At 41.7% G+C, this 24,816-nt stretch overlaps 1 protein-coding gene across 1 annotated transcript; it reads left to right on the top strand.

The window, feature by feature from the left end:
- Positions 1–14,136: 14,136 nt before the first annotated feature.
- On the top strand, positions 14,137–21,636 carry MEIG1 (meiosis/spermiogenesis associated 1; the record flags this gene model as incomplete). The annotated part of the gene is made up of 2 exons (XM_079701073.1): positions 14,137–14,298; positions 21,508–21,636. Exons 1-2 carry the CDS (start codon positions 14,161–14,163, stop codon positions 21,634–21,636), a joined length of 267 nt encoding a protein of 88 aa, XP_079557199.1. The 5' UTR covers positions 14,137–14,160.
- Positions 21,637–24,816: the final 3,180 nt, after the last annotated feature.

Raw genomic sequence — 24,816 nt, 5'->3', positions numbered from 1 at the left:
TGTCAGGGTCCCAGAGCATTTGGCTTTGAGGGCCAGCTGGACTTACTCTCAGGAGTGCCAGAGGACTGGGGGAAATAGAGACTTCAACCTTCAAAGGCACACACAAAATCTCATGCACACTGGGACCCAGGGCAGAAGCTGAAATGTTGGTTTTTTTTTATTGGCCGTGTTGCATGGCTTGTGGGATTTGAGTTCCCTACCAGGGATCGAACCTGGGCACTTGGCAGTGAGAGCGCAGAGTCCTAACCACTAGACCACCAGGGAATTCCCAGAAGCTGTAATTTAATAGGAGCCTGGGTCAAACCTACCTGCTGATCTTGGACAGTCTCCCAGAGAGGCAGGAGGCAACTGCAGCTCATCCTGGGGACACAGACACTCAGAGCCATTTTTAGGAGCTTGCTCTACCTTGTAGACACTGGCACTGGCAAGCACCGGTACGGAACCCTTTCTCTAACTTATGAGTCCCAGGACCCAGCCCTGCCCTGTCCCCACAGCCTACAGGGGCAAGTGCGGGGATGCCTTAGGCCAAGCAACTAACTGCATGGGCCCACGGCCCTACCTACCAGCAGACAGGCTGCCTTACTACCTCCTGAGCCCCCAGCCGCTACTGGACACAGCTCTGCCTACCAGAGGGCCCAGGACACAGCTCCACCCAGCAGTGGGTGGGCACTGGCTCCAGCCTCTAGACCAGCCTCACCCACCGGGGAGCAGACACCAGTCACGAGAAAACCACAGCTCCACAGCCTGTGGACCCAGCCTGCCTACCAGGAGATCGGACCCTGCACTGGGACCAGCTGAGCCCTGGCCCTGCCCACTAGCAGGCCAATAAAAACTTCAAGATGCCCCAGACCCTGCATCCAGCTGTGTCAGGAACCAGCCCCACCCACCAGCAATCTGACACCAGCTCTGAGACCGCCCCCCACCCCAACCCCAGGCCATGCAACCAGACTGCAGGAGCCAACTCTGCCTGCCAGTAGACTGGCATTAGCTCCAGGACCTGGCTTCAGCCACCAGTGGGTAGCAATAGCCCCAAAGTCTTCTGGACCCAGACTCCTCCTACCAGTGAGTCAGCACTAGCCCCAGGACCACCCCTACACACAGGGTTCTGCAGTCAGCCACCTCATGATCTGGTCCTACCAACCAGTGGCTGGCAGCCTCCATACAAGGCAGGCCCTGGCAACAAACCAGACCAGGGGCCAACCAAGCCTACCAGCCTGCCTACATAGTCAGCCTGCCACAACAGAAGGACCCAACAGCCCTCATAAGAGGGAACCTATAGCTTGGGTGACAAGAGGGGAGTGTGCTGATGGGATGCACAGGATATCTCCTACAAAAGGCCAGTTCTCTAAGGTCAGGAAACAACCAATCTACCAGACATATAAAAATAAAAACGGTAACCTAGGCAAAATGAGGTGACAGAGGAACATGTTACAAATGAAGGAACAAGATAAAATCCCAGAAGAAGAATTAAGTGAAGTGGAGATAGGCAATCTACCCAAGAAAGAGTTCTGGGTAGTCATAGGTAAGATGGTCAAAAAACATGGGAGAAGAATGGATGCACTTAGTGAGAAGTTAGAAGTTTTTAACAAAGAGTTATAAACTGTAAAGAACAACCAGAAATTAAGAATATAATAACTGAAATGAAAAATGCACTAGAAGGCATCCACAATACAATGAACAAATCAGCAACCTGGAAGACAGAGTAGTGAAAATCACTGATGCTGAACAGAAAAAAATAATGAAAATAAATGAGGACAGTTTAAGAGACCTCTGGGAAAACATAAAGCACACTAATATTCACATTATAGGGGTCCCAGAAGGAGAAGAAAGAGATAAAGGGGCTGAGAACATACTTGAAGACGTAGCAGCTGAAAACTTCCCTAACCTGGGAAAGGAAACAGATATCCAAGTCCAGGAAGCACAGAGAGACCCATACAGGATTTACCCAAAGAGGAACACAACAAGACACATTGTAATTAAAATGGCAAAAGTTAAACATAAAGAGAGAATATTAAAAGCAGCAAGGGAAAATAACAAGTAATGTACAAGAGAACTCTGATAAGGCTATCAGATGACATTTCAGCAGATATTCTGCAGGCCAGAAGGAGTGGCACAGTATGTTTAAAGTGATGAAAGGGGAAAATCTACAACCAAGTATACTCTACAGCAAGGCTGTCATTCAGATTTGATGGAGAGATCAAAATCTTTACAGACAAGCAAAAGCTAAGAGTTTACCACCACCAAGCCAGCTTTACAAGAAATGTTAAAGGAACTTCTCTAAGTGAAAAAGAATAGGCCACATCTGGAAATCTGAAAATTATAAAAGGAAAAAGCTCATCAGTAAAGGCAAACATACAGTAAAAGTAGTGAATCATCCACACACAAAGACAGTAGAAAAGTTAAAAGATAACATAAGTAAAATCATCTATATCCACAATATGCAGTTAAGGGATACACAAAACAGTTAGAAATTAAATATGATATCAAAAATAGTAATTGTGAGGGGAGGAGAGTACAAATGCAGAGTTGTTTAAGATGCATTTGAAATTAAGAGATCAGCAACTTAAAACAATCACACACACACATTTATTTATTTATTTAAAAACCTCATGGTAACCACAAACCAAAAATCTATAATAGATACACATAAAAAAGGAAAAAGGAATCCAAATATAACACTAAAGATAATCATCAAATCACAAGAGAACAAAAAAAGACCTACAAAAACAACTCCCAAACAATTAACAAAATGGCAATAAGAACATATATATATCAATAATTACCTTTAATGTAAATGGACTAAATGCTCCAATCAAAAGATACAGAGTGACTGATTGGATACAAAAACAAGACTCATATATATGCTGCCTGTAAGAGAGTCCCTTCAGACCTAAAGACACACACAGATTGAAAGTGAGGGGATAGAAAAAGATATTCTATCCAAATGGAAATCAAAAGAAAGCTGGAGTAGCAATACTTATATCAGACAAAATAAATTTAAAATAAAGGCTGTTACAAGAGACAAGGAAGGATAATACATAATGATCAAGGGGTCTATCCAAGAAGAAATTATAACAATTGTAAGTACATAGGCACACAATGTTGGAGCATCTAAATACATAAAGCAAATATTAACAGATATAAAGGGAGAAAAGACAGTAACACAATGATAATAGGGGACTTTAACACCCCAGTTAAATCAATAGACAGATCATCCAGACAGAAAATCAATAAGGAAACACTGGCCTTAAATGATGCACTAGACCAGATGGACTTAATTGATTTTTATAGAGCATTCCATCCAAAAGTAGCAGAATACACATTTTTTCAAGTGCATATGGAACATTTTCCAGGATAGATCACAAGCTAGGCCACAAAACAAGCATCAGTACATTTAAGAAAATTGAAATCATATCAAGCATCTTTTCTTACCACTATGCTATGAGATTAGAAATCAACTACAAGAAAAAAAAAACACAAGCACTTGGAGGCTAAACAATATGCTACTAAGCAACCAAAGGATCACTGAAGAAATCAAAGAGGAAATCAAAAAATACCTGGAGACAAATGAAAACGAAAACACAATGATCCAAAATCTATGGAATGAAGCAAAAGCAGTTCTAAGAGGGAAATTTATAGCGATACAAGCTTACCTCAGGAAATAAGAAAAGTCTCGAATAAACAACCTATCCTTATACCTAAAAGAACTAGAAAAAGAAGAACAAACAAAACCCAAAGTTAGTAGAAGGAAAGAAATTATAAAGATCAGAGGAGAAATAAATGAAATAGAGACTAAAAAAAAAAAGAAAAGATCAGTGATCTGGTTCTTTGAAAAGATAAGCAAAATTGATACGTCTTTAGCCAGACTCATCAAAAACAAAAAGTGTGAGGGCCCAAATCAATAAAATCAGAAATGAAAAATAAGAAGTTACAACCAATACCACAAAAATACCAAGGGTTATAAGAGACTACTACAAACAACTATATGCCAATAGTACAGACAACCTAGAAGAAATGGACAAATTCCTAGAAATGCACAATCTTCCAAGACTGAACCAGGAAGAAATAGAAAACATGAACAGACCAATTCCCAGTAACGAAATGGAATCAGTAATAATAAAAAGGACACTCCCCAAAAATCCAGGGCCAGATGGCTTCACAGGTGAATTCTACCAAACATTTACAAAAGAGTTAACACCTAACCTTCTCAACCTATTCCAAAAAATTGCAGAGGGAGGAATGCTTCCAAACTTATTCTACAAGGCCAGCATCACCCTGATGCCAAAACTAAAGATATCACACACAAAAAAATTATAGACCAGTATCACTGAAGAGCATAGATGCAAAAATCCTCAACAAAATATTAACAAACTGAATCCAACATTACATTAAAAGGATCATATAGCATGATCAAGTGGGATTTATCCCAGGGATGCAAATATTTTTCAATATCTACAAATCAATGTGATATAGCACATTAACAAATTGAAGAATAAAAATCATATAATTGTCTCAATAAAAAGCTTTTGACAAAATTCAACATCCATTTATGATAAAAACCCTCCAGAAAGTGGGCATAGAGGGAACATGCCTCAACATAATAAAGGCCATATATAACGAGCCCACAGCTAACATCAAACTCAATGGTGAAAAGCTGAAAACATTTCCTCTAAGATCAGGGAGAAGACAAGGTTGCCCACTCTTGCCACTTTTTTTTTTTGTGGTATGTGGGCCTCTCACTGTTGTGGCCTCTCCCGTTGTGGAGCACAGGCTCCGGACGCGCAGGCTCAGCGGCCATGGCTCACGGGCCCAGCCGCTCCAGGGCATGTGGGATCTTCCCGGACTGGGGCACGAACCCGTGTCCCCTGCATCGGTAGGCGGACTCTCAACCACGGCGCCACCAGGGAAGCCCACGCTTGCCACTGTTATTCAACATAGTATTGGGAGTCCTAGCCACAAAAGTCAGACAAGAAAAAGAAATAAAAGGAATCCAAATTGGAAAGAAGAAGTAAAACTGTTCCTGTTTACAGATGACATGATACTATACATAGAAAACCCTAAAGATGCCACTAGAAAACTACTAGAGCTCATCAATGAATTTGGTAAAGTTCCAGGACATAAAATTAATAAACAGAAATCAGTTGCTGTTTATTAACAATGAGCTATCGGACAGAGAAATTAAGGAAACAATCCCATTTACAATCACATCAAAAAGAATAAAATACTTAGGAATAAACCTACTGAAGGAGGTAAAAAACCTGTACTTGGAAAACTATAAGACAGTGATGAAAGAAATTGAAGATGACACAAACAGATGGAAAGATATACCATGTTCATAGACTGGAAGAATTAATATTGCTAAAATGATCATGCTACCCAAGGCAATCTACAGATTCAAAGCAATCCCTATCAAAATATCAAGGGCATTTTTCACAGAACTATAACAAATAGTTGTTTTTTTGTTTTTTGTTTTTTTTTTTTGCGGTACGCGGGCCTCTCACTGTTGTGGCCTCTCCCGTGGTGGAGCACAGGCTCCGGACGCGCAGGCTCAGCGGCCATGGCTCACGGGCCCAGCCGCTCCAGGGCATGTGGGATCTTCCCGGACCGGGGCACGAACCCGTGTCCCCTGCATCGGCAGGCGGACTCTCAACCACTGTGCCACCAGGGAAGCCCCAATAACAAATAGTTTTAAAATTTGTACGGAAACACAAAAGACCCTGATAGCCAAAACAATCTTGAGAAAGAACAGAGCTGGAGAAATCACACTCCCTGACTTCAGACTGGACTACAAAACTACAGTAATCAAAAGAGTATGACACTGGCACAAGAACAGACACATAGATCAGTGGAATAGGACAGAGAGCCCAGAAATAAACCACACACTTATAGTTAATTAATCTACAACAAAGGAGGCAAGGATATACAATGGAGAAAAGACAGTCTCTTCAATGGTGGTGTTGGGAAAACTGGACAGCTACACATGTAAAAACAAGTTAGAACACTTCTAACATCATATACACAAATAACTCAAAATAGATTTAAGACCTAAATGTAAGACCAGAAACCATAAGACTCCTAGAAAAAAACATAGGCGTAACACTCTGACATAAATTGTCACAATGTGGGACCTCCCTGGTGGCGCAGTGGTTAAGAGTCCGCCTGCCAATGCAGGGGACACGGGTTCGAGCCCTGGTCCGGGAAGATCCCACATGCCGCGGAGCAGCTAAGCCCGTGCACCACAACTACTGAGCCTGTGCTCTAGAGCCTGTGAGCCTCAGCTACTGAGCCCACACGCCACAACTACTGAGCCCACGCACCACAACTACTGAAGCCCGTACACCTAGAGTCTGTGCTCCACAACAAGAGAGGCCAATGCAATGAGAAACCCACGCACCACAACAAAGAGCAGCCCCTGTTCGCCGCAACAAGAGAAAGCCCGCACACAGCAACTTAGACCCAACGCAGCCAAATAAATAAATAAATGATAAATTTTAAAAAAAAGATTGTCGGGGCTTCCCTGGTGGCACAGTGGTTGAGAGTCCCCCTGCCGATGCAGGGGACATGGGTTCGTGCCCCGGTCCGGGAGGATCCCACGTGCCGCGGAGCGGCTGGGCCCGTGAGCCGTGGCCGCTGAGCCTGTGCGTCCGGAGCCTGTGCTCCGCAGCGGGAGAGGCCACAACAGTGAGAGGCCCGCGTACCGCAAAAACAAACAAACAAACAAACAAAACAAATAAATATTGGTGAAGATGTGGAGAAAAGAGATCCCTTGTACACTGTTGGGGGGAATGTAAATTGGTGTAGCCACTGTGGAAAACAGTATGGAAGTTTCTCAAAAAACTAAAAATAGAACTCTCACATGACCCAGCACTTCCACTCCTGGGTATATATCCAAAAAAAAAAAAAAACAACCCACTAATTCGAAAAGATACATGCACTCCAAGGTTCATAGCAGCATTATTTACAATTGCCAAGATATGGAATCAACCTAAGTGTCCATCAACAGATGAATGGGTAAAGAAGATGAGATAGATAGATATATATAAAATGAACTATTGCTCAGCCATAAAAAAAGAATGAAATTTTGTCATTTGCAACAACATGGATGGACTTGGAGGGCATTATGCTAAGTGAAATAAGGTAGAGAAAGACAAATACTGTATGATATCGCTTATTTGTAGAATCTAAAAAGTTTTTTAAAACTAGTGAATATAACAAAAAAGCAACAGACTCACAGATATAGAGAACAAACTAGTGGTTACCAGTAGGGAGAGGGAAGCAGGCAGGGGCAAGATAGGGGTAGGGGATTAAGAGGTACAAACTACTATGTATAAAATAAACAAGCTACAAGGATATATTGTACAACACAGAGACTATAGCCAAGATTTTATAATAACCATAAGTGGAGTATAACATTTAAATATTGTGAATCACTATGTTGTACACCTGAAACTTATATAATCTTGTACATCAACTGCACCTCAGTAAGAAAATTATTTTAAGGAAAGGACCAGATCAAGAAGGTCTTGTACACCAAGCCAAGGAGTTGAAACTCTAACTTGAGTGACAGTGGCAAGCCAGGGTGGCTTGAAACAAGGCAGTGACAGGTGAGATTAGAGCAGTATTTCTCAAAATATGACAACTGGAAGAACATCACCAGTAGTATTTGGAAATGGGTTAGAAATGAAAATTCTCTACCCCAGCCCAGACCTACTGAATCAGAAACTCTGGGGATGGGCCCAACAGTCTTTTGGGGTTTTTTGTTTGTTTGTTTTGTTTGTTTGGCCATGCCACTTGGCATGTGGGGTCTTAGTTCCCCGACCATGGATGGAACCCACACCCCCTGCACTGGAAGCATGGAGTCTTAACCACTGGGCCACCAGGGAAGTCCCATGGCAGTCTGTTTTAACACACCTTCCCTCCGGGGGATTCTGATAGATGCTAAAGTTTGAGAACCACTGGATTCAAGTTTAGAAAGACCACTCAGTCTGGGGCTGGGTGTCTGGGTAGGAAGCTACTGCAACACTCCAGGAAATGTGATAGTGAGAATTCATTTTTTCATTTAACAAATACTTGTTGACCATCTACTATGTGCTAGACACTGTTCTAGACACTAAAGATTCAGCAGTGAGCAAAGCCCATGTGGTAATGGAGCGCACGTTCTAGTGGAAATAATAATATCTATTGACATCATTTATACAGTTCCAGATGCTGTCCTAAATACATTTAGGTGTATATTTATTTCTTCATCTTCACAACAACCCCATCAGTTAGGTACAGTTTTTGTCTTCATTTTACAGTTAAGGAAACTTAGTTTAAGTAGTAGGACCCAGATTCAAATCCAAGGTCATGCCCTAGATGCCAGTGTCCTAGGCACCATGCTGTACTACTTCCACAGCATCATAGTGGCAGTGGTAGTTCAATATAGTTATTCAGAATATATTGTTTTAGTACCTACTGAGTGCTAAGCACTGTTCTAGGAATTTAGTTAACAAGATCTCTCTCTTGATGGAAACTACAGTCTAGTGAAAGCTAAATAATAAAATTAAGAAACAAGCAATATAAAAAAGCATTATGCTAGGAAAAGGAAAAAAAGAAACAAGCAATATAAATAGTATATTAGGAGGTGATAAGTCTTTGGAAAAAAGAAACACGAACATAGTAAGACAGATAGAGAATGTGATGGGAAGAGAGAGCTACAGGGATTAGGATGGGCAAGTTGAGATATCAACAAAGACTTAAAAACAAGGAAGTTAGCCAAGGGAATAAATGGAGGAAGACCATTCCAGGCAGAGGAAGCAGCTACATCTAAATCCTTAATGTGGAAGCAGGGAGAGGAACAGCCAGGCCAGTGTGGCTGGAGCAGAGTGATCCCGGGCTACAGAGCAAGGGAGGAGGGATTGCATGCAAATCTTGTAGGGCTTTGTTGGTTTTTACTCTGTAAAACAGGAAGCCATTGCAGGATTGGGAGAAGAGAAATGACATAATCTTGTTTAGGTTTTAACAAGATCGAACCTATTGTTTTGTTGAGAATAGACTGCAGGGGACAAGAGAAGCCTGTTGGGAACTATTACAATAACCAGAGGGGGAAAAGTGATGGTGGCTTGCGCTGGCTGGGATCAGTAGAGCCAACAGGTTTTGCTTATGGAGGGCCAGAGAAAGTGGACTCTAGGGACCACCTACCGAAAGGGGGAGACCGTGGAAGGGGCAGGTTTGAGGGTGGGTGCTTGGAGGGTGGTTGTTTTGGACAACCAGAGAGACGTTGAATACACGTTGGTTATACAAGTCTAGAATTTGGAGAGAGATCTGGGCTAAGGAAATAAATATGGGAGTTGTAAGTAAATAGGCAGTCTTTTAAATGATTAATAATATAGGTAATGTTGGGAAAAGATAAAGCTATAGGTGTCATTTATCATAGGTTTACTAATTGTCAGGCACTGTGCTCGACCCAGTGGATTGGCTCATTTAATTCCAACAAAATAAGAAGAGGTGGGACAGATAGGAGGTATCTACCATCAGGGACCAGAAGCACCAATGGTCTCTGTTCTCTGATTGGCTTTTTTAGGGAATTCCGTCTGTGATTGATGCAGCGGCAAGCACTCCTCTCTCCACCTCGAAGTGGGGTTGAGAAGTTGCAAGGCTCCACCCTGCGATCGACTTTCACCCTCCAAACTGGGCCCCGCCCACGCGCTCGCGCACAAAGGCCCGTTCGCAGTGGGCGGGGCCTGAGCGAGCACAAAGGGGCCTGAATGAGTTGAGCACTCGAGCTGCGCTGGACATTGCCAGGCGAAGTGAGTGTCGCCGAGGCTACTACAGTTGGCCTCTCGCTGGCCCAGCCCAGCCCACGGATCCCAAGTGGAGAACACGAGCACCGCCGGGCTCGCTGGCGAGCTCCCAGGCGGGGCGCCCCGGCCTCTCAAGGATGGCCAAGCGAGGGTTACCCGGGCGAGCAGGACCCACGGGTGAGTGGGCGCGTCGCTGCGGGGCCGGGCCCTGCCCGCCCCGCCCCTGTGCCTGCCAGGCCACGCCCCGAAGCCTAGGCTCCGCCCCTTCTGCCCCGCTGCTCCTTCTGGGTACCTGAGATATGTCCGCCTCGCTCCTCTTTTTTCTAGTTTCCTCTTTTTTAGGAAGGGTCTTTAATTTCGAGTCTCCGTAGTTTCCGCGCCCCCTTTGTCTTTAGGGGTCTCGATTCTGGGGGCTCCTTTCTGAGTTCCTCCTGCAGGTCAGTGATTTGATCCCCAGGGTTTAGGATACTTTCTCCATCTCAGCCTTCTCTAGGCAGATTTTACCTTACAGACATGATTATTGATTTCTGGAAGGAAAAAAAAAAAGTTTGAGGGACCAGAGAAGCCCCATCGGTCAGCTCGCGGGGTCCCCGAAAGGAGGGGCTTTCTGCTGTGCAGATGCACACTGGACCATGGACCACCAAGGCCTGTTATGGAAACCAATTCTGTTGTTCAGCTGAACCCCCAAAGTTGGGAAGGGAAGTGTAAGAATTGTAGAGATAATCTAGTGAGACCTCTTCTCAGTTCAGGAAGCAGAGGCCCGCGAGAGTGAACTGACTTGGCCCCGGTTACATGCTAGTTAAAGGGCCCCTCCGCCGTATTCTGCTGTGTCTAGGAATAGAAAAAATAAAATGGGGAAAGAAATGGAAGATTAGCTTTTCTGATAGCCCTTGGGGTTTTAATACGACTATAAAAGTAAAAGCACTTTTCAGAGCTAGAAGGTGGTGATGGCTTTTTGCATAGAAGGGAGTTTGAAATTACATCAAAGGCTTCTGTTAGATTAAAACCTCAGATTGTCACGGACTTAATATTGGTGGGATTTTAGGGCTTCCCTGGTGGCGCAGTGGTTGAGAGTCCGCCTGCCGATGCAGGGGACACGGGTTCGTGCCCCGGTCTGGGAAGATCCCACATGCCGCGGAGCGGCTGGGCCCGTGAGCCATGGCCGTTGAGCCTGCGTGTCCGGAGCCTGTGCTCCGCAACGGGAGAGGCCACAACAATGAGAGGCCCGCGTACCGCAAAAAAAAAAAAAATAATAATAATAATAAAATATTGGTGGGATTTTAAAATACCCATATAAACCCTCATACTGTTTAATAAAATTTGATTTTTGCAAACTAGAGAGTCAGGCATTGCCATTTCCTGTTTTTCCAGACACAGCTTAGTATTACAGAGGTCAAATGTATTTTATATAAATTATTTTTTGCCACAGCTATCATTAAAGAAACCACTAACTTTCACAGTGCTGAAGGCTACCAGCAAAATTAGTGCTGCTGCCAGTGAATTTCTGGGAATCACAGAAATCTTTAAGGAATTTTAAGTTGATCTTTCCTATTTTTAGTTGCATTCTGTATTTGATAAGTAGTAAGTGGTAAGAGAGACCAAAAGAATTTACACCATCACCATATGGTAGAGCCACTAGGGTTCCTCTTATGGTGAAAATACACTCATGTTCCCTTTAGATATTTTGGGAAAGCAGAGTATTGAAATGCCTGATATGTTTGTTTATTTATTTATTTATTTATTTGGCCACGTGGCATGCAGGATCTTAGTTCCCCTGTGCAGGGATTGAACCCATGCTCCCTGAAGTGGAAGCACAAAGCCCTAACCACTGGACTGCCAGGGAACTCCCAAATGCCTGATATGTTTAGGGGGATGCATATTTCTACTGAGAAAAATGGCGATTTCCCCAGTAGTTAAGCTGAATGCAGCATATTTTTCTGCTCTATTAAATGTTTGAAAATGATGAAAGGTTACATAGATAACATTTAGGAAAATACTTTTTGAATGACAATGAGTAAATAAAAGTATTTTATTATATATCAAAAAGCCAAGCCTCAAGCAGAAATGGCTTGGGTGAAACAAAAATTAAGATAGTATCACTGCTCTGAGAAAACTGTAAAACCAATGTTAAATACTACAGCCACTAAATTCATATAAAAACATGACTCATTTTGGAAGTATTTTTAATACCCTGAATTTGCGCCTCTTTTTCTTCCATGTTTCTTAGTGTCATTTTCCTGTGGAATATATATATATGTATATATATATATATAATATATAATTATATATGTTAATGGATCATCAGGCTGTACCACATACCAACTCACTTATTGGTCATAATTAGTATATGTGCAGCAATGAAGCAGTCAACCTCCCATTAAAATGAATGCAGTTGAAGGACAAAGTTTGACTGAAATATGGCTTATGTCTTGTTGTGTCAGGTTTTCCAAATTTTACATAAATTTATACAATAACATAACAATGTACTGCCTTAAATTGCAACATGAGCCTGAAACTAAATTAATAAGTAAGCATCAAAATTTTTAAAAAATCAAATAGTAACAATACCTTAATTTTCTTCATTCTCATCAATATGTGTGTTAGCATGCACATGGGAAAAAATGCAAACAACAATTCTAATGATATATCCACTTAGGTGGTTGCTACCATCATCAGAGTGAGAACTGGGTGACTCAAATGACTTCATTTAAACACGGAGCTAAGTCTGAACAACCGTGGGAATTATGGTTTCAGAACAGAATGTCAGTGCCATAACACTGAGAATGTTACTTATATAACACAATTCTAGAGGAGGTAGGAGGAAGCATAAGACCAATTTCCTTATTTTTCCTAGAAATGAATCACTCAGTACTTGTGTGTGATTTATACGTGGACTTCAAACAAATGATTTAGTCTCCTAACAGTCTTTTTTATTAAGTCTTTTATTATTTATTAACAGTCTTTTATTACTTTTATTTACTTAACAGTCTTTTTTATTAACCATTTAGAGAACTTTTACACTACATCTTTAATATTGAAGAAACATTTCATATTTAATACTGAAGAAACATTTATCTGAAGTTCAGCAATTCCCATCAATTTTATTTCCATTTCCTATTTTCCCTCCTGGTAAATCCAGGTAAAGCTAAATTTATTACACTTGTTAAAGCATTTGTTATAAGGTTCCTTTTCATAAAACTTTGTCTTTCCTTCTAACTCATCATTTGGTTGGGATGATATTCACCTGATGGATATTTCTAACTGTTGTGATGCTTATTTTGCCTTCTCTTTTTGTACTTTAATGTTTTGCTTGACTTCTTTAACATAATAAGCATTTGTAATTATAACTGAAAAAATTCAAAAAATATGAATTCATTTACAGGATGAAACCTACTTTATTAGGTCTGATTTTAATGTATTTCAGCCAATAGAAACATATTTAAATAGAAGAATGAATTCAAGGAATCATGGTGAAAATTCTGGGCACTTTATTTTAATAAATGACTGTAACATATATTAATATATAATAATTATACAATATTAAAATATACATATATTGTATATAATAGGTATTATATAATATATATAATAATAAATGTTAAATGAATGATTATTTTGGTAATAAAATAAGTCAACAAAAAACAAGTGCAAGATTATGTCTTTGAAAAACTGGCTATACAAGTTTGGTGACTAGACAGTTTCGTGAACTAGAGCTGAAAATTTAATTTTAAGGACTACATTGTTTTAAAGTCAGGGATCTCAGTGTCAGGACAGCCACACAGCTGTCACTGACTGTGTCGATAGTCCATCTTCTCACATCAGGACACAGTGGCCTAAGTCAATGGACTGCAGTGACTGGCATGTTTCCAAACAGTCAAGAAAAGGAAAAGGAAGAAACCATTGCTTCCCAGTAAGAAGAAAAGGAAGAGAGTGAGAGGACTGATCTTACATTCCCTTAACGGACAAAAAGGGAGATAAAGTTTTGAATATGATTAAATGAAATGGTGGTGGGATATTCTGACAATCTCCTGAGCAGTTAAAACCAAGAGTGTGATTTCAGAAATGTATAAACTATTGTCTGAAATACCAGAATTAGTCTGCAGCATTTAGGACAGCACTCTGTAACTCTGAATGCAATTTTATGTATCTTTCAGGGTTGATTTTATTTTATTTCCAAAATAGAACATGAATCCTTCTCACTCTTGGAATTGAATGTTTAAAAATCTAATATATTTAATGGGATTCTTAACTCTCTAATTTTTTTAAATGCTAGTTTTGTCCATTCTTAAAGGGATTTCCCAAACTGTCACTATTATGTTATCTATTAATGTTGTTTTCATATCTTTCAGAAATAACTGGTAATAAGACCTCTGTAGCCATGGCTAGTTCTAACGTGAAACCAAAATCAGTAAGTCGTGCCAAAAAGTGGTCAGAAGAGATAGAAAATTTGTACAGATTTCAACACGCAGGATATCGAGATGAAATTGAATATAAACAAGTGAAGCAAGTTTCTATGGTAAGATTTATGCCTCTACAAACCTGAACTCAAAATGAGTTTGTTAGGTGGTGAAAAGCACTAAACAAACAAACAAAACAAACAAATAAAAAAGCCACCACCAACAAAGAACCAGAGAATACTAAAAGGGAATTCTTCTCCAGCCCTCTTGTTTTACTGATGGGGAACTGAGGCCCAGAAGAATGATTTTCAGGCAGGCTGGGGCAAGAGGTGGTTCCTCAGCACAGAAACATTAAGAATTTTCTAGCTTTTACTGACAACTGTGCTGTGAATCTTTTATGGTAGACCATCAAAGCAGAGTCATTTTCTCTCCCTAAGGTAATTCTATTATCAGATATTCAGTTTGCTGTGGAACTATTATTTCTTTCCTGTTTCTTTTTTATTTTAACCACAAATTATGAAGGGGTTAAATTCTTCTTTGGGTGACAAAATCTCCCGACTTTGGTTGTGTATTCCAGACTTTCTTGAGAGATTAGAGACATGGTTTTGCTTTTCAAAGACTATACCAAAATCTAGATATGGCCCCAGTTTATAATGTGATTTTTTAAAATTCATTTATTCTACTGAATACTAGGAGGCTGAGTTTGGAAGGATATTATAGAATATGACATAGTATTCATAAATGTATTTTAATTTTTTGAGCTGAGGTTGCAACAAAGTGTTTATTATTAACTTGTTTTTTATTTTTGTTTTATGGTGTTTTTTTTTATTATTAACTCACCATTGTTCAGAGACTAATTCTTAGATGGGTTTTTCAGATCCCCATATTCTTTTTCTTCCTTCATTCTACTCTTTGATCTCTACTTAACACGTCCTAAAAAAGTAGATAGGAAAAAAGATGGAGGCAATACAGAGCTAAAATGTAAGAGACTCTTTCATTTAATGGATGTTAATTCAATAGAGATTATTAGGGGTGGTAAGGAATGAAATTAAACATACTGATCAAATGAGGATTTGATGGATGACTACGACTTTCACATATCCATTTCTTCATATCTACTAGCATTTTACTCTTTGGTCCTCATTACCAAAAGGGAGTTTTCATTACTCTATCATCTGTGGCTTCTAAATAGTTGTAAAACACAAGCATCAGCATTTTAATGCAGTTCAAAAATAAGCTTCATACACTTGCCTTAAGATTGGGATACAGGCTTCCCTGGTGGCGCAGTGGTTGAGAGTCCGCCTGCCAATGCAGGGGACACGGGTTCGTGCCCTGGTCCAGGAAGATCCCACATGCTGCGGAGCGGCTGGGCCCATGAGCCATGGCCGCTGAGCCTGCACGTCCGGAGCCTGTGCTCCACAACGGGAGAGGCCACAGCAGTGAGAGGCCCGTGTACCGCAAAAAAAAAAAAAAAAAAAAAAAAAAAAAAGATTGGGATAGGCAATACCCCTGAAAGGTGTGTAAGACCCAGGATCATATAGGCAAGGTGATCATACAGGCACTGATGCACCCTACAACACCACCCCAGAAACTGTTGTGATTAAGATCAGATAAGAGATAAGAGACCGAGATAAGATCAGATTTAAGGGAACACAAAGAACACCCTTAAAGGGGAAGTCTCAAAAAGCACCTGAGGGTTGTGTATGTGTGTGTGTGTGTAACAATCCAATCCACTGTATGACTTGACAGTTGTAGAGAGGTTTTGCATTTCACTTCAGTATATATTTATTGGGTACCTGCCATGTGCAAATTTCTGTGCCAGAACGCTATGCCAATAAAATGGACAACCTGGAAGAAATGGACAAATTCTTAGAAATGCACAACCTGCCAAGACTGAATCAGGAAGAAATAGAAAATATGAACAGACCAATCACAAGCACTGAAATTGAAACTGTGACTAAAAATCTTCCAACAAACAAAAAAGCCCAGGACCCTATGGCTTCACAGGCGAATTCTATCAAACATTTAGAGAAGAGCTAACACCTATCCTTCTCAAACTCTTCCAAAATATAGCAGAGGGAGGAACACTCCCAAACTCATTCTACGAGGCCACCATCACCTTGATACCAAAACCAGACGAGGATGTCACAAAGAACAAAAACCACAGGCCAATATCACTGATGAACATAGATGCAAAAATCCTCAACAAAATACCAGCAAACAGAATCCAGCAGCACATTAAAAGGATCATACACCATGATCAAGTGGGGTTTATTCCAGGAATGCAAGGATTCTTCAATATATGCAAATAAATCAATGTGATACACCATATTAACAAATTGAAGGAGAAAAACCATATGATCTTCACAATAGATGCAGAGAAAGCTTTCAACAAAATTCAACACCCATTTATGATAAAAACCCTGCAGAAAGTAGGCATAGAGAGAACTTTCCTCAACATAATAAAGCCCATATATAACAAACCCACAGGCAACATCATCCTCAATGGTGAAAAACTGAAACCATTTCCACTAAGATCAGGAAAAAGACAAGGTTGCCCAGTCTTACCACTCTTATTCAACATAGTTTTGGAAGTTTTAGCCACAGCAATCAGAGAAGAAAAGGAAATAAAAGGAATCCAAACCAGAAAAGAAGTAAAGCTGTCACTGTTTACAGATGACATGATACTATACATAGAGAATCCTAAAGATGCTACCAGAAAACTATTAGAGCTAATCAATGAATTTGGTAAAGTAGCAGGATACAAAATTAATGCACAGAAATCTCTGGCATTCCTATAACTAATGGTGAAAAATCTGAAAGTGAAATTAAGAAAACACTCCCATTTACCACTGCAACAAAAAGAATAAAATATCTAGGAATAAACCTAAGGAGACAAGAGACCTGTATGCAGAAAATTATAAGACACTGATGAAAGAAATCAAAAATGATACAAATAGATGGAGAGATATACCATGTTCTTGGATTGGAAGAATCAACATTGTCAAAATGACTCTACTACCCAAAGCAATCTACAGATTGAATGCAATCCCTATCAAACTACCACTGGCATTTTTCACAGAACTAGAACAAAAAATTTCACAATTTGTATGGAAACACAAAAGACCCCGAATAGCCAAAGCAATCTTGAGAAAGAAAAACAGAGCTGGAGGAATCAGGCTCCCTGACTTCAGACTGTACTACAAAGCTACAGAAATCAAGACAGTATGGTACTGGCACAAAAACAGAAATACAGATCAATGGAACAGGATAGAAAGCCCAGAGATAAACCCATGCACATATGGTCACCTTATCTTTGATAAAGGAGGCAGGAATATACAGTGGAGAAAGGACAGCCTCTTCAATAAGTGGTGCTGGGAAAACTGGACAGGTACATGTAAAAGTATGAGATTAGAACACTCCCTAACACCATACACAAAAATAAGCTCAAAATGGATTAAAGACCTAAATGTAAGGCCAGAAACTATCAAACTCTTAGAGGAAAACATAGGCAGAACACTCTATGACATAAATCACAGCAAGATCCTTTTTGACCCACCTCCTAGAGAAATGGAAATAAAAACAAAAATAAACAAATGGGACCTAATGAAACTTAAAAGCTTTTGCACAGCAAAGGAAACCATAAACAAGATCAAAAGACAACACTCAGAATGGGAGAAAATATTTGTAAATGAAGCAACTGACAAAGGATTAATCTCCAAAATTTACAAGCAGCTCATGCAGCTCAATATCAGAAAAACAAACAACCCAATCCAAAAATGGGCAGAAGACCTAAATAGACATTTCTCCACAGAAGATATACAGACTGCCAACAAACACATGAAAGAATGCTCAACATCATTAATCATTAGAGAAATGCAAATCAAAACTACAATGAGATATCATCTCACACCAGTCAGAATGGCCATCATCAAGAAATCTAGAAACAATAAATGCTGGAGAGGGTGTGGAGAAAAGGGAACACTCTTGCACTGCTGGTGGGAATGTGAATTGGTACAGCCACTATGGAGAACAGTATGGAGGTTCCTTAAAAAACTACAAAGAGAACTACCATATGACCCAGCAATCCCACTACTGGGCATATACCCTGAGACAGCCATAATTCAAAACGAGTCATGTACCAAAATGTTCATTGCAGCTCTATTTACAATTGCCAGGAGATGGAAGCAACCTAAGTGTCCATCATCGGATGAATGGATAAAGAAGATGTGGCACATATATGCAATGGAATATTACTCAGCCATAAAAAGAAATGAAATTGAGTTATTTGTAGTGAGGTGGATGGACCTAGAGTCTGTCCTACAGAGTGAAGTAAGTCAGAAAGAGAAAGACAAATACCGTATGCTAACACATATATATGGAATCTAAGAAAAAATAAAAGGTCATGAAGAACCTAGGGGTAAGACGGGAATAAAGACACAGACCTACTAGAGCATGGACTTGAGGATATGGGGAGGGGGAAGGGTAAGCTGTGACAAAGTGAGAGAGTGGCATGGACATATATACACTACCAAACGTAAAATAAATAGCTAGTGAGAAGCAGCCGCATAGCACAGGGAGATAGCTTGGTGCTTTGTGACCACCTAGAGGGGTGGGATAGGGAGGGTGGGAGGGAGGGAGATGCAAGAGGGAAGAGATATGGGAACATATGTATATGTATAACTGATTCACTATGTTATAAAGCAGAAACTGACACAGGTGCTTTAAACAGATAAATATAAAAGCAAGTGCCTGACCTCAAGAAATTTAGAGTACAGGATTTGGAATCAGTCTGCCCAGGCTTTGCATCCTGGCTCTCCTCCTTGGCTAGGGAACCCTGAACAAGGTTCATAACCCTTACTGAGCTCAAGTGTAAAATGGTGATGCCAGTGCCTGCTTCAGAAAACTGTCTCAGGAATTAAATGAAATCATGTGTTGCAAGCGCCTCGCATTGTAGTGCTCAGTAGTAGTTTGTTGAGTGAATGAATGGTGTTCAGTGAATGATAGCTTTTATTATTCCTGTATCTTGGAGTGGAAGATTAAGAGTGACGAACAATAAAAACTTAACGCAAGTGAAAATATATGCCCCCCAAAATTAAAGGAAGATACAATTTTCTTCCTTCAGGGACAATCTTCCAAAAGGGCTTCATGCCCCGAGAGGCATTTGCAGTGGGCCTTAAAGGATGGACAGGAGGCTAACTGAAGGCTTGCCTTGATTGGCAGTGGTCTGAAGGGTTTGGGCGATGTTCTTGTCCTTACCTAACGCACACGTCCTTATGGACACTATTAGTGCTTACTGATCTCCTACCCAAGGAGAGCTGACTTGAGGACCGTATCAGACCCCTCCACCATTCTCTAAGGAATGAAGGTTTCCTAGGTTGAATGGGAGTGATGGGTAGAAAGCCAAGAAGAAAAAATGACGAGACAGCAAAGGGTTATAGAAAGAAAAAATCCTAGAGGTTGATGAGGCAGAACGAGAACATCTGTTTGGAAGCCCCCCCTGATTTCCTGGGGTGAGGCAGCTGGAAGCAGGACCTCAGTCCTTGTCTTCTTTGCAGAAAGAATTCAGCAAAGTGACAGAGATTGTGAAGCAGATAAAGTGTTTACTGGGAGTAAAGTACGTGTTGAAGAACACACAGGCAGACTCAGAGTTGTGTGCAATAGGGGTGGCTGAGATCGCTTATATGGGGGCAGTCTTCTGGGTTACCTCTGGCCAATCGTCCTGTTCGTGCCCACATTTGGCCTGACTCAGGGTCCTTCCTGGTGGGTGCACACGCACCTCTCAGCCAAGATGGATTCCAGCGCGAAGGTTTCTGGGAGGTTGGCAGGACATATTATGGGCTGGTGGCTCCTCTCTCCTTTGGCCCCTCCCGAGACTGAGGACCTTCTCTGCGCACGTGTCCAGCTGGAAAATCCCCTTTGCCACAAGAATGAGAAAAATGTGGTCACGTTGTCTTCCACCCAATCAGGGCTCTGCTCCTGCTGGCCTCTTACCTCGAGGTGTCAGCAGGAGGCTGGTTGCAGCTGCTCAGCCTGGGCCCATCTGTCTCCTGCCTCAATCCCACATAAAGTGCTGTGGGTATTCTGAAGAATCAGCAGTGTACTCTTTCTTCACTGAATAAGGTGGTGGGGGGACCCTACTAAATGAGAGAGCCTGCTCTTGGCCCCAAGAGGAAGACAGCAGTAACGGTATCTTGAGAACTTCTGCCTTTCTCTGCTGAGGGTAATGGAAACAACAAACAGCAGACTTGACCTAAGCGATGGAAAGCATTGCTTTTCTCTATGACATACGTGTCAGAGAGCCTGCCAAGGTTTACCAGATAGGCTGCTACCCGTTTTTGCTAACTCCTAAATCAACGAGACCACAGAAGAAAGCGAAAATATGCTGTTAGAAAATAAAGGATGTGTGTTCTTTTGTATTCGTGGCATTTTTGTGCTCTAGTTTGGAAGCTGTGATTTATAAGTGGGGGATTGGAGAATGAGTAGCTGCCTGTAGAGATGATGTTGAAGAACAGGACTTGGTTTTTATGCCAGGAACACAAAATCAAAATACTAGGGTTTTGACAGTGGTGGAGTACATGTCACACAATCCAGAAGCAACATACCTAACCACAGCAAAAATGCATTGACCTGAGCAAGAAGGTATAACGCGAATTCAGAGAGGAAGGGGAGAAAAATGTCCCAACTAGATCAAGACAAACGATCAAGTAAGCAAACCAATGTGGTGAACGAGAAAGACTAGTGGGGAGAAGGTAAGAAGAGATTGCTAAGGACTATGTTCATGACCTCAAATTTCTATGAAAAACTGAGCTTTAAGGTGTGAACTTGAAACATGGACATGAGGAAATACACGTGTATTTCTCTAGATATAGAGATTTTCTAGATGTAGAGATTTAGATATCTCTAGTCTAACTGCTTCCTTTAGTCACCCCTGTGGCCTGGGCCTAGCCCTAATTTCCTCCTTGGGTATTATTTTTAGAAGTTAGTAAGTAATAATCTTAAAACAGTTTGTAAACATAAGAAGGATAAAGTTTAGATTATTTTGAATGTTTTACCTTGGCTGCAGAGTAGAAATTTAAATCTAGAAATTGGGATCTAGGGAGAAGCACTGAATTAGTTGTCCTGCAGTATAAGGTTGCAACTTACGTGTGTTGTGTTGTGTGTGTGTGTGTGTGTGTAAGATATCACTAAGAGCTCAAGTATTTTTAAATTTAATTTTGTACTTTAATTGTTTGATGTGACTTGTGTTTTTAACTGTTTGATAGTGAAATATTATATAAAAAGAACATCAGCATTATAATATTTGTATTCTGGTTTTCAATATACAGGTAGATCGTTGGCCAGAGACAGGATATGTGAAGAAACTTCAGAGACGGGACAATACTTTCTATTACTACAACAGACAGAGGGAATGTGATGACAAGGAAGTCCACAAAGTGAAAATTTATGCTTACTAGCCTTACTTCTTGGTATTACCTGCCATTATCTTTTTAAAAATACACTGTTTGATTCTACATCATGTAAGTGTCATTTTATAAAAGACTCCAAAATGCAGACTTCAATGGAATGTTTTGAGACACCAAAGCCATGAAACTTGGTCTCTAGTAATCATCCCGTTTTGTTCTAAAATATAACTGCAGGGCTTCCCTGGTGGTGCAGTGGTTGAGAGTCCGCCTGCCGATGCAGGGGACATGGGTTCGTGCCCTGGTCCGGGAAGATCCCACATGCCGCAGAGCGGCTGGGCCCGTGAGCCATGGCTGCTGGGCCTGCGCTTCCGGAGCCTGTGCTCCGCAACGGGAGAGGCCGCGGCAGGGAGAGGCCCGCGTACCGCAAAAAAAATAAATAAATAAAATAAAATATAACTGCAGTAGCATTCCATTGGTGCCCACCTTGGTCTGGTTCTTCCTGTTTTAACTGTGGTAGCATAACTACAGTAAGTCCCCTACATACAGACGACTTCTGTTCTGAGAGTGCGTTCATAAGTCCAGTTTGTTCGTAAGTCCAACGGATCTAGCCTAGGTACCCGCTAACACAATCGGCTATATAGTACTGTACTGTAATAGGTTTAGAATACTTTTCACACAAACAATACATAAAAAACAAACACAAAAAATAAAGAAACCATTTTTACTCTTACAGTACAGTCCCTTGAAAAGCCCAGTAGTACAGTACAACAGCTGGCACACAGAGGCTGGCATCGAGTGAGCCGGCAAGAAGAGTAACTGACTGGAGGAGGGAGAGGAGGTGGGCGATGCTAGAGCTGAAGGGTCGTCAGCGACAGGAGACGGAGGGCGAGCTGCAACTTCACGCACGCCTGACACTGATGGAACGCATGTTCGCATCTTGCAAAGTGCGCAACTTGAAGGTCCGTATGTAGGAGACTTACTGTACTACGCAGGGGAAGAAAGAGCCCCACTTGAAACTACTGTAGAGGTTGCGTAGAGGTTAGTCCCCCCACACCCATCACTTTAAACTGCCAGATCTGCATTCTGTGGCCCGAGGGGCTTTCTCTTGCCTCTGGAGTCCTTTGCCTCTCACTGAGTTGAGTGGAAATGCCAAGAAATGATGGTGCCTGGGGCGGAGAGGTATCAAAGGCCCAGCCACCTGCTTCCGCAGGGAGGAGTCAACCTGAGGTTAATCTTTGCTCACATGCAGCAGTAACTCATTGGATGATGTAGGCAGTTGGTTCTCTCCCGTCCTTGTTCCCTTCCCCCACTCCCCTGCCAGCGGTTCTTTCCCTCCGGAATCACCTCCTGGGACTTGGAGCCTTGTCCTGGGGTCAGCTTCTGGGTCCCCTCCCCGCCACCACACCATAGAAGACGTGTTCCAGTGCTGCCTGGCATCACTGCAGAAACAGCCCAAGTGCTAACGTGCAAAGAAAGCAATTAAACCCGGGAGACTTAAGAAGTCCCCCCAGATCAGTGAGTCCTGAGGCTTTGAAATTAACTAGCTGAAAGATACCATTTTCATTATAACTTTTTTGTCACTGATAAGACTTTTTGTTCCCATTGATAAGTTCTGACTTTTTTTTTTTTTTTTTTTTTTTTTTTGCAGTACTCGGGCCTCTCACTGCTGTGGCCTCTCCCATTGCGGAGCACAGGCTCCGGACGCGCAGGCTCAGCGGCCATGGCTCACGGGCCCAGCCGCTCCGTGGCATGTGGGATCCTCCCGGACCGGGGCACGAACCCACGTCCCCCGCATTGGCAGGCGGACTCCCAACCACTGTGCCACCAGGGAAGCCCCAGTTCTGACCTTTAAATAGATTTTGGGTTACGAGCTCACATCTATCAATTCATTCAACTTCAGGTCCTGTTTTCCAGAACTACCTGCCCCACGAAGCTCCGTTAATTTTTCCCAGTTCAAAACTGTGCCTTTGGGACTTCCCTGGTGGCGTAGTGGTTAAGAATCCGCCTGCCAAGGCAGGGGACACGGGCTCAAGCCCTGGTCCAGGAAGATCCCACATGCCATGGAACAAGTAAGCCCGTGCGGCACAACTACTGAGCCTGTGCTCTAGAGCCCGTGAGCCACAACTACTGAGCCCATGTGCCACAACTACTGAGCCCGCGCGCCTAGAGCCCGTGCTTTGCAACAAGAGAAGCCACCACAATGAGAAGCCTGCGCACCGCAACGAAGAGTAGCCCCTGCTCGCTGCACAACAAAGACCCAATGCAGCCAAAAATAAATAAATAAAATAAATAAATTTTTAAAAAAAGAAAGAAAAGGCAAGGCACTGACTGGGAGACTAAGTCTGCAAAACATACACAAAATAAAGGATTTATGTCCACAGTATATAATGAATTCTCAATATTAACACAAGACAATTAAAATTAGGCAGAAGATGTGAACATTTGAAAAACAAAAGTGTGCCTTTTCAGAACAAACACATCGTGGAAAGGATAAATAGATTGGTAAGCCTCTTTTATGCCTTTCCCATGCTGCCTGGGGTCATCTTATTTAGCACTTGTTTCAAGTCATTTATCTGTACCTCTATGGTCAGGATTTCTGTCACTGTCTTCCAGGTTTGGTACACCACTAGGTGCTGAGCATAGGAGGTCTTCTGAATCTGATAATGCTTTAAAAAAAGTTTACTGTGGTAGAATAATTGTCTGCAAAGGCAACCACATCCTTATTCCTGGAACCTCTGGATGTGGTACCTTATATGGCTAAAGAAACACTGCAGATGTGCTTAAGAACTTGATATGCGGACATTATCCTGGAAAACCTAGGTGGACCCCACGTAATCACCCGGGTCCTTAAAGAGGGGAGAAGGCAAGTCAGCGAAGATGTGATGAAGGAAGCAGAGGCCTGAGACATGCAAGGAAGGAGCCAAAAGCCAAAGAATACATAAAGCCCCTAGAGTCTCCAAAAGGAACACAACCCTGCTAACCCCTTGGTTTTACCAGATAAGACCCATTTTAGACTTCTGGCTTCCAGAACCGTAACAGAATAAACTCATGTTGTTTTACACTTCTCCGTTTGTGGTGATCTGTTAGAGCAGCGGTAGGAAATGGACACTGACATGGAATAGATGAAGCCAGTAACCATCCATAGTCTCGAAGTCAGCATGAGTGTCAGCCATGGCCTGCCACTTTTGACATTTTGCTACAGGTTCAGATTCAATCCAAGGAAGTTGGTCA

The sequence above is a fragment of the Hyperoodon ampullatus genome (assembly GCF_949752795.1).
Source record: "Hyperoodon ampullatus genome assembly, chromosome: 3".
Taxonomy (NCBI): Eukaryota; Metazoa; Chordata; class Mammalia; order Artiodactyla; family Ziphiidae; genus Hyperoodon; species Hyperoodon ampullatus.
Note: the sequence above shows the minus strand (reverse complement) of the source record. Positions and strands in the feature narration are given on the sequence as shown.